At 32.3% G+C, this 9001-nt stretch overlaps 1 protein-coding gene and 4 non-coding genes across 5 annotated transcripts; all 5 read right to left on the reverse strand.

Annotated features, from left to right (window-relative positions):
- Positions 1–427: 427 nt before the first annotated feature.
- On the reverse strand, positions 428–590 carry LOC143185339 (U1 spliceosomal RNA). The gene has a single exon (XR_013002895.1). It is a non-coding gene; the product is annotated as a U1 spliceosomal RNA (small nuclear RNA).
- A 2078-nt stretch (positions 591–2668) lies between these two features.
- On the reverse strand, positions 2669–2830 carry LOC143185344 (U1 spliceosomal RNA). The gene has a single exon (XR_013002899.1). It is a non-coding gene; the product is annotated as a U1 spliceosomal RNA (small nuclear RNA).
- A 1398-nt stretch (positions 2831–4228) lies between these two features.
- On the reverse strand, positions 4229–4390 carry LOC143185346 (U1 spliceosomal RNA). The gene has a single exon (XR_013002901.1). It is a non-coding gene; the product is annotated as a U1 spliceosomal RNA (small nuclear RNA).
- An 808-nt stretch (positions 4391–5198) lies between these two features.
- On the reverse strand, positions 5199–5360 carry LOC143185341 (U1 spliceosomal RNA). Its single transcript, XR_013002896.1, has one exon. It is a non-coding gene; the product is annotated as a U1 spliceosomal RNA (small nuclear RNA).
- Positions 5361–5983: 623 nt separating this feature from the next.
- LOC143184732 (uncharacterized) lies at positions 5984–7327 on the reverse strand. The gene is made up of 3 exons (XM_076387183.1): positions 7213–7327; positions 6315–6623; positions 5984–6250 (listed from the first exon to the last, which is right to left on the reverse strand). Exons 1-3 carry the CDS (start codon positions 7241–7243, stop codon positions 6219–6221), a joined length of 372 nt encoding a protein of 123 aa, XP_076243298.1. The 5' UTR covers positions 7244–7327; the 3' UTR covers positions 5984–6218.
- Between the last annotated feature and the right edge of the window lie 1674 nt (positions 7328–9001).

Genomic DNA, 9001 nt, shown 5'->3' on the forward strand with positions numbered 1-9001 from the left:
AAATTTTTTCTTTCTTTATTCTACTATTAGCGCCATTTTCCCACGAACCATTACCAACGTATTACATCAAGTTATTCATCGCGTACTTGACGAATCAAAAGTCCATTTTAGTACGTGTAATTAAACTAAGAGGACTATAAAAATATTTAAATTGACTTTCTTTCTTTCGAAATTAAATATTTAATTATATGGGAAAATGTGCTTCAATATACACGTATACACCAATTTACAACCTGCCAATTTTATTAGAGACATTAAAACAAGAAAAGAAACAACAGTAGACACAAATCTTACTCCAAATTAATTTTGTCATTGAATTATCGAAACCTGAATTTTCCTTAATTTCTACTAAACTAAATATAATAGGAAATATGATAATTTCTTTTAGTAATGTAATAATAGCTTACTTAATTTTGTGAAAATTTATCCGGGATAGCGCGAACGCAGTCCCGACTAACAAAAATTGTACGCCCGAGATATCCACATTAGGGATATTCGCAGAGGTCAGCTCTAACCGTAGTGCAATGGATGAGCCTCACCCTGGAAGAACCGCCTTTTTGATCACGGTAGCCTCTGCGCCAGGTAAGTATGCTTTATGTTGCTTCTGACTATCACTTAAACCCCATAGTGTACAGTTTCAACTGCGAAAAACTTCTTCATCCACTACGCACCCTAACGGTAACTGTCAGAACTGTTGCTCACCCCCATTAACCCCTGCAGCACAACCCCGTGTCAGAGTCACTTCTGACTCACGGCGGAGAGTCACCAGTGGCTACAGCAGAGTACTGAGAGTTAAATGCCTTTTCTTTCCAGTATGACAGCCTCTAAGTAGATTTATAATAAATTACACAGTGGCTAATTCAGATATTTTATATCATTAGATAGATTTCAATCATTTTTACCTTCAATGCAAATACAGCGTTGTTTGGATACAAGTTCGGTGTACACTCAAGTTTCCTTGGAATTAGATATTCTTTAAATTTACCTTGTCCTCGCTTTCCAGAAGGCACAATCAAGCTACTAATGTACGAATTTATCTTAGAAACGAGTTTCTTATTTCCTTTCGCATGCTTCATTTTAAATCGTGAAGTGGTACCGAAACTGTACCAGGTACTAATATAAATGATATTTTGTCAAACGATCCTTCCCTTCATGTGGACTGCTGAGTTTATTATAGCAGTATGGATTATAGTATAAATATAGTACAAAGTATAATGTAAAGTATAGTATGAACAGTATGAAGAGTGTAAGTCTACTATAGGGAAGTGTGAAATAATTTTTAAAAATGTTGGGAAACTGTCTTCTGCTTAGGCGTGATTCACTGAAGAATCACCACTATAACCGATATTTTTTGGAGTCGGCGAAAACAGATAAGTAAGTGCAGTTCAAAGACAGTATCACTCATCTCCTAACTAAGAGCCAAGGGTTCAAAGTATCACCTCCCCACCTAAGACACACTATAGTCCTGTAAAGATAAATAGTCCTGTGCGACACCGATCAGTAGGAATTGTACTCGTAACTCTCTCGTTGTAACCTCGTTCACGAAACTCGTCCGAGAATTGTTGTACCCGTTTGGCACTAGAGTTTTAGTTGACTTTAACCAACGTATGTTACTTCAAACACCCGTGGGTTTCCAACAAAGACGCGTGAGCACAGTATAGACTAACGTGACTAATTATGATCTTCATTTTGGGAAAAAAGTGTCAATCAAAGGATGCGACAATATCGATTGAATATTAGAATCTGAGTGTATGCAAAACCAACGATCACACATTAGCCTCTTTGACTTGCTAAAGAGGTTAATTTGAACGTTTACATTCCGAGTCCGTTCAACACAATTTGCGAAGACTCTGCATCTATGTAATTCCTTTCCTGCGTCTTGCTGGCACCTCGTACTTGCAGTAACTACCACTAAGCCGGACCAGCTGGTGTTTTAACTTCTAGCGCGTTTGGAATAGCCGACATACGGAAGCATCCGACACCCTTTTATGGAAATTCTTCAGCGAAGCCATGGACTCTTTTCAGCTGACTACTGTATATGCATGTATGTCATATTGTTTTCTTTCACTTTTGCCAGTCAGCAATACAAGATCATAAATGCTATTTGACATAATGTAACTGCAAATACGTATTTTTATACCAGCTGATACAGAATATAATATCTTATAACACGAATAAATAAAGGATATTTCTCAAAATAAACATGATGTACATAATATATGTAAATGACTGGTTCGAACTTTCGTTTCCTCAAATGGTTAAAAAAGGTAAATTGTCTCAATACCAGGACGCTTGGAATATATGTTCTAATAAATAAACATCTAAAATGCATCTCCCCATACTCGAATTGCATTCCAATAACTGAATATTCTATTTTATACTTTTTCGTACTTTGTGAGAGACATCCATATATCGTTTTTATTAGGTACTTAAAAATTCAAGGATCAAAATGAAATATAAAATTAATAATGTTAGAGTAGTGTCCAAAGGTATAACGAAAACAGTCCGCTAACTAAACTCTTACTGGATTGTTGCACTATTTTAATAGTATCGCACAATAATAAATAACTAGGGCAAAGCAAAAGCAATAAAGGAACTAGAAGTTCATTATACGTTTCTATGAAAGTTGCTTTCTCTGAACCATTTCTTAATTTTGTCACTGAATTGTCCGGGATAGCGCGAACGCAGTCCCGACTATCAAAAATTGTACGCCCGAGATATCCACATTAGGGATATTCGCAGAGGTCAGCTCAACCGTAGTGCAATGGAAGAGCCTCACCCTGGAGGAACCGCCTTCTTGATCACGGTAACCTCTGCGCCAGGTAAGTATGCTTTTCTTCTTTCCTAGCCCTTACTTAAGCACATGTGATACTACTTCAGCAGCGGGAACTGCTTCATCCAGTAGTACACCTAACGGGAACTTCGAGAACTAACCGCATCGCTGATCGCTTTTATTCATTCACATATTCCAATAGAATTAAATATCAAAATGTAGAAAGTCTAATGAAAAGTACTCTAATAAAACCTAATCGTTCCATAAAACTTACAGTCAATCAATAATTTATCTGAATAGTTAAATTATTCAAGTATTTAATTCTTTTTTAACTTATAACTTTGAGGTAAATATATTTAATATACTACGTATATTTAATTTTTCCTAATATAATACTTTGGTTTCATTTCACTATTTGATTTATAAAATTTAAATTCTAAATTATACTGTTCTGTCTTAATACAGACAAATTGTACAATATGGACATGTTATATGAAATGTAAGTTTCAAATTTTAGAGCTCTATCCGTAAACATTTTAACTGAATTTTTTACACACATTTTAAAGTGAATATATAAAAATTATCCTTAATACCAATTATATATACAAAAATGGAAGCTTTAAGAAACTTTATTCTTCATTAACTCCTTGTCAATATTATGTATGTAATATTCTAAACTCCTAATTTCTTAACATCCACATATAATTCCTCTCTATAATTTCGATAATTATAGTTACTGGCATAACAACAGGAATATTCAAGATATTCATTAGACCAAGAAATTATTATTAGGCTTTGGGCTGTTTACGTGCTTAGGTGTTGTACTCCGAAACGAGATACAAAGCTAATACAATATTTAATTGCTTTGCGCATATAATGGCGTCATCATTGTGCAGCATTACTACAATGGTAACATAACACTTAGAACTAGGTTTCCAAACCGCTAAATACAGGGTGAACAAGAATTAGGTGACAATTTTAAATTAAAATATCTCTTTTGAAAAATGGTTTTTCAAAAAACTTTTTTTGCTCATGTGTTTATATTCAAAAAGGAAATTTTTTAATGGCAATTTTGAAAATTTTTTAGTGGTAAAAAATAGAAATTTCTGTCGAAAATCGAATATTTTTAGTGAAAACATACATACTGAATCAAAGGCATCACGCAAACTTTAAGAAAGTGGTCTTCAAGTAAGAAGAATGACAAAAGTCACCAAGAACGTCCGTTTTGAAACTTGTCAAAAAAATTTGAGTTGACAAGACTCAGTACTTGATGACCGTAAAGGAAACGTAAGGCGACCATTATTATCTCTGTATCGTACATAATTAAATATCACGAAGCAAGCAAAACAATTATCGACAAGAACTCTTGTGTTTCGCAAAGGAACAATTGCATTGAAAAATTTATACCCTTTAAACGCCATTAATTCAGTAATTAAGTTTGCAATATAAACTTGTCCGGGATAGCGCGAACGCAGTCCCGACTATCAAAAATTGTACGTCCGAGATATCCACATTAGGGATATTCGCAGAGGTCAGCTCAACCGTTGTGCAATGGAAGAGCCTCACCCTGGAGGAACCGCCTTCTTGATCACGGTAACCTCTACGCCAGGTAAGTATGCTTTCCACTCTTCCCGAATAAAACTTGAACTTTATGCCTCATGACTTTAACTGCGAGAAACATCTTCATCAGTCGCGCACCCTAACGGCAGTTGGAATAACTACTTCACGCATTTTCTGTTATAAATCCTGTCAAAATTGAATTATATTTGCAGTAGAAAGTAGAAATTCATTTTATGAATTCATACTATTCATACTGGAAAACTTTTAAATTACATTATTATCTCCTCTAGTGAATATTTGTTTATGTTACGTGAGGAAATAAAAAATATTAATTTTAAAAAAATCATTGTGAAAGAACCTCACAACTTATTTGTAAATGTTTGTCAGAAATTATTTCTATTTTTCCCCACATTGTATAAATTTAAAGGAAACTATAATTGAAATTGCTAATGAAATCGTTAAGAATTTATTGTTATATGTAAGCCTTCGCTTTTAACGCATGTTAACGATTTGAACAATATGTGTTTATTGTTTAATAAATATAATTAATGATAAATGATTAATACTTGAAAATATACAAACATAGGTAATTCAAGATAATTGCTTGCTAATAATATACTTCCTCCTGTTTTGAAAAAATTTCAACTGTGTCAAATATATTAATTTCAATCAAGATTCCCTGTATTTAATATATTTTAACTTAAAAAAAATGTATATAAATTTTAAAGCTAATATAACTTAACATAGTTCTATAAAGTCGAAAAACTGAATTTTCCATAATCTCTACTAAGTTAAATATAATAGAAAATATGATAATTACTTTTAGTAGTGTAATAATATCTTACTTAATTTTGTGAAAATTTATCCGGGATAGCGCGAACGCAGTCCCGACTAACAAAAATTATACGCCCGAGATATCCACATTAGGGATATTCGCAGGGTTCAGCTCAACCCAAGTGCAATGGAAGAGCCTCATCCTGGAGGAACCGCCTTGATGATCACGGTAACCTCTACGCCAGGTAAGTATGCTTGTTCTGTCCAGTCTATCATATTTTTGATACTCGTATACAAGTTTCAAAAGCGAGAAAGGAAATCGACCAATGCGCTTCATAGTGACGAGTTGAAGAACTAAAAGTTCACCCCATAAGCCACCCTTTTGGCACCCCAACGGATATTTCTGACTTTTTTCTTTGTTTATCATCAATTCATAAGAGTGTATAATTGAAAATATTCATTTCGATATGAATACGGTTTAAATTAAAATTTTAGTAAGAAACTGGAACTTTGAAGAACACTGAATCCTAAATAAAATTTTGAAAGAAATTGGTGCCAAATATAAGTAAAGATTATTTGTTTGAATTATGCATTCTTTAAAAATTGTAATTGTAATAATACAATAAAGATAGGTACTTCTACAGTCTTTTTTAGTATATGTACTACCGAAGCAAGTACGAGGTACTTCTACAGTCTAATTGAAATTCTATATTGTAAATGATTATTAACAAATGTTTATATTATGTGTTAAGTCGTCTAAATTCGTCTTAATTTGTCTGTGCGAATTGCTTAATTAACTAATTAATTCGTTAATTAGGTGCATTATTAGTGATTCTGGACTTCTAGCGTTAAATAGGAAAAACGGAAATATATATGTATGTATATAGTAAAAAAATATTCTTCTACTCTCAGTATATAAAATATTCATGTAACAATTTAGTTGTCAGTAGTATACTACTCAACACTATGAATCTTACAATTTAATTTATTTTTGTGCTTGAAATTAACATTCTTACATATTTGGTTTCCCTGGATCATCCACTAACCTCGAAACATATTGTTCCTCCTTACAATTGTTATGTCTCATGTTTCAGTATGGTTGCACAGTACATTAGCACTCACCATCTCGCAATTTGTAATAATCTGGTATTCAATAAAATAAATGAACCGATTAAACGCGAAAACACTGCTTTGTGTTATTACTTACTGTTCCTATATGCGCGCACGACATGTTTCTTCTTGTGATTTTCTTTAACAGTCGAATATCGCAGTATCAAACAGCGATTGTAACATAGCATATGACAAACGCTCGAAAAGGTGCGATCGTTGAAGTCACGATCTCGAGCGCAAATAGTACGATTCCCATTACCGTCTGCGTCTTCTTTATACAACGCTGGAGTTGTGTTCTCGTTACTTTCTTCTGTATTATATTCCGTTTCTTCATTGCAATGAACGCAATCACAATGTGCCTCGTTTTTGGGTAACGTATCGGAATGCGTCATGATGATTGCTAATACTAGATACAGAATATTATATTTTAGTGTAAATTATATTATTTATAACTTTTGGCATAATCTTCTTTGGGCAATATTTTTCTGAGACTAATTATAATTTATGTTAAATATTTACACGAAGCATCTACAGACAAATAAGAAAATTAACTTATTATGGATCTCTTTTTATAAACAAGTTACAAATATGTACATAACTTCATCCGTTCTGTATAAATTCAGTTAGCAACTATCTATTTGTAAATACCTTCTTTTATTAATGGGACAAAACTCAACCCACATTGTTTTATTTTAGAATGAAATCGTAAGAAACCTGAAAATAAATCCAACTACTGGCAGAAGTATCACTTCATTTGTTCTTTATCTAATATTCTTATTTATAGTTTTTTGAGGGAGAAATATGTCTGACAATTCTGTAATATTTCTTATAATAATATAAATAATAATCACGTGGTTCGATGTAAAATGCTTAAGCTGATTTTGCGCATTAAAAATATACCATTGCAACTATCACTTCTTTTAAACGGATAAAGTTTTACATACACATATTTGTAACAAGATTGAAGTAGGTAGGTATACTGATATGCAACCTACAAATTAAAATTGTTTTACACAGTAGTTTCATATTTGAAAGCCAAATGAAATTACAGGAAGTAAAGGAACGATAGCACTAAACCAATCTTTTGATTAAACTCACAGACACTCCCAATTCAAACTGAAGCTCTTTGATTATTGGATGACATAACGCATCATCTATTTCATATATTACAGTACTGTGTCATATGTTATGTTAGACCGCTTATTTTAGTTATATAAAGTTAGTTTTAACTTAATTTTAGTATAATTATTTTTAATGCATTCCAACTAGTCATAACAAAAGGTGATAATATGGAGAATTAGATGTTACAAGCTTCAAGTGATTGTTTAAAAATTTGAATTACTGTATCAATCTAACATGTACAAGAAAAGAGAGAGGCGAATACGTTACTGCTTTATTAGATATCAGCAATATCGACATAGTGACCTTTAACTTCAGCGTAATGAAACATTAAATGTTATAAACGCAGAGCATCGTTACAATAACATACATTTGATAGTGAGGAACACAATAACAATTTCTATAGTTAAATATTAATGAATTATTATTACACTGCTAGTACATAATTGGAATGCTTGCAAATTAAACATAATTTTATTATTTTTCAAGTGAAAATTTCTGCAACATTGAACAATTAAATTTGAAATTGTCGAAACTGTAATTGAGTGTAAAATAAAAATGAATTCATATTGCAATTTGACGTGTTACCATTATTATTAATATAGAAGCTTGAGTACTAGCTATATATTCACTCTCTTTTTTCATAAATGATGTTTGCGAATTAGTAGTTTTCCTTGTAAACATTATTATTTCAAACATTTGAACTATATTTTCATCTAGGTATAGAGTTTCTATTTTCTTTTTCTTTCTAAAATATTGCTTGCCGTTATGTCTACCACAGTGTCCTTGTTTTTCTGCTAATTGTTCGCGAGTAATAACGCAAAGGATAACACACGGATAATGCTATTACCAGTACATACAACCAGATAAAGACAACCCATTCTGCTTTGACGATGAACTCAGATCCCTTTTCTGCTTCAACTTCATAATAAAAACAGAAATTTTACGAGTAAAATAATACCTAGATACTACTTCGAAAGAGTAGTACAAAAAAATTAAACATTACATTTTTTAGCTGCTGTTCATTTGAATAAATAATTAAGCATTCCTTCACATAGATTGCCATTTACGCTCGAAAATTGTACATGTTTTTCACATTTCCCGATAACAGTTTTTTATTTACGGTTTTAATTTTTGTACTGTACGATCTGTTTGCAATGCTCTTTAAACGATTTCTAAAAATGAAAATCTAATAGATTCCAATTTGGTAATCGAGAGTGTTCGTGCAACAGGCCAGTCTGCTTATTTATTTTTTATTCCCAATCCGCAGATAAATAAACTACTATATTGTCATGCAATTGGAGATCCATTTGTACCGAATTATAAAATACATTGAAGTCTATTGTTCCGCTGAATAATAAAAAATAGTTTACGAAAAGAGCATGCAGCTCTCTTGAAATGATATAAATTCATTAAAATACAATTTTCGGATGAGTTCAGTAAAAATACGCATCACTGTTAACTAATTTCGTTATATTTAGTATCTTGCTCGTCGCAGAATATAGAACATCCAATTGCACTGGATCTAAGCGAGCCGTGAGAGAGAATAGCATCACTCGATACCGAACAAATATTCCAATTTTCAAATGACACAGCGCGCTTCTTTTTCCCTTATTCGTTCTTTCTCATTTGGCACTTGACTCTATTAAGCCGTTTCCAGACACC

The sequence above is a fragment of the Calliopsis andreniformis genome, chromosome 10 (assembly GCF_051401765.1).
Source record: "Calliopsis andreniformis isolate RMS-2024a chromosome 10, iyCalAndr_principal, whole genome shotgun sequence".
Classification (NCBI taxonomy): Eukaryota; Metazoa; Arthropoda; class Insecta; order Hymenoptera; family Andrenidae; genus Calliopsis; species Calliopsis andreniformis.